At 72.7% G+C, this 1,123-nt stretch overlaps 1 protein-coding gene across 1 annotated transcript; it reads left to right on the top strand.

Moving 5' to 3' along the window:
* Positions 1–155: 155 nt before the first annotated feature.
* On the top strand, positions 156–1,093 carry AURANDRAFT_68931 (hypothetical protein; the record flags this gene model as incomplete). The annotated part of the gene is made up of 1 exon (XM_009044666.1): positions 156–1,093. A coding segment is annotated over one exon (938 nt), but the record flags the coding sequence as incomplete, so codon positions are not given.
* Between the last annotated feature and the right edge of the window lie 30 nt (positions 1,094–1,123).

Raw genomic sequence — 1,123 nt, 5'->3', positions numbered from 1 at the left:
CAGTACATCCACGAGTCCTCCTCGGGCGGCGTTGCCGCCATGGCGGTGCGGTCGAGCTGCGACGCTGTCGCGGCGAGGCCGGCACCTTGGGTGCATCACCTATTCAACAAAAATTGCCGCAAAGCGATTATGCGAGCATAAACCACGCTGGAGCAATGATGCGCAGCAGCGCCGCAGTGCAGGACTGCCTCGCCGTCGCCGCCGCCGGCGCGTTGATCGGCTTCTACCTGGGCTACCGCCGGCGCGCGCGGCGCGACGCCGCGGACGCCAGCGAACAAGAGCAACAACCGGACTACGGCGACCCCGACGCCTGGTACGTGCACTACATCCTCAAGGACGGCGACCGCTGGGCGCCGCCGACCTACGTCGACGAGCAGGACCGCGCGGCGGCCGACGCCTTCTTCGTCCACGGCACGACGGCGCTGCGGGGGCTCGGCAACGCGTCCGTCGAAGAAGGCGAGGGCGCGGCGTACGCGGCGTGGAAGATCGCGCGCCAGACGAGCTGCTTCACGCACCGCTGCCGCGTCTTCGCGCCCAAGTACCGCCAGGCGCGCGTGGCCAACTACCACTGCTTCGAGGGCCACGCGGCGCCCGACGGGCCGAGGCTCCCCGGCTACCAGGGCCGGCTCTTCTCGGAGCCGTGCGGCGAGGCGGCCTTCGACGTCGCCTTCGCCGACGTCGCCGCGGCCCTCGAGCTCTTCCTGACGAAGCACCGGCGGCCCGGCCGGCCCTGGATCCTGGCGGGCCACAGCCAGGGCGCGGGGCACGTCACGCGCTGGCTGAACGAGCGGAGCGCGCGGTTCCCGGCGGAGATGGCGGACCTGGTCGTCGCGCTGCCCCTGGGCATCCAGCACGGGGCCGACAGCCTGCCGCCGGGCCTGCGCTTCGCCGGCGGCCCCCGCGACTTCGGCGTCGTCCTCGTCTGGAATTCCGTCTCGGAGGGCCGCGCGGACACGTACGCCGCGGGCCGAAAACGCTTCGGCTACGTGGCGAACGCGGCCGTGACGAGGTTGGCGCCCTTCTCCATGAACCCGCTGACGCTCTGCGGCGGCCGCCAGGGCGGCCTCGGCGTCGACGGCAACGTCCGCGCGGCGTGCGTGAAGTCCGCGGCCGTCGAGGGCGG

This window comes from Aureococcus anophagefferens (genome assembly GCF_000186865.1).
Source record: "Aureococcus anophagefferens unplaced genomic scaffold AURANscaffold_625, whole genome shotgun sequence".
NCBI lineage: Eukaryota > Pelagophyceae > Pelagomonadales > Pelagomonadaceae > Aureococcus > Aureococcus anophagefferens.
The sequence above is the reverse complement of the archived record's forward strand: the minus strand, read 5'-3'. Positions and strand labels throughout refer to the sequence as shown.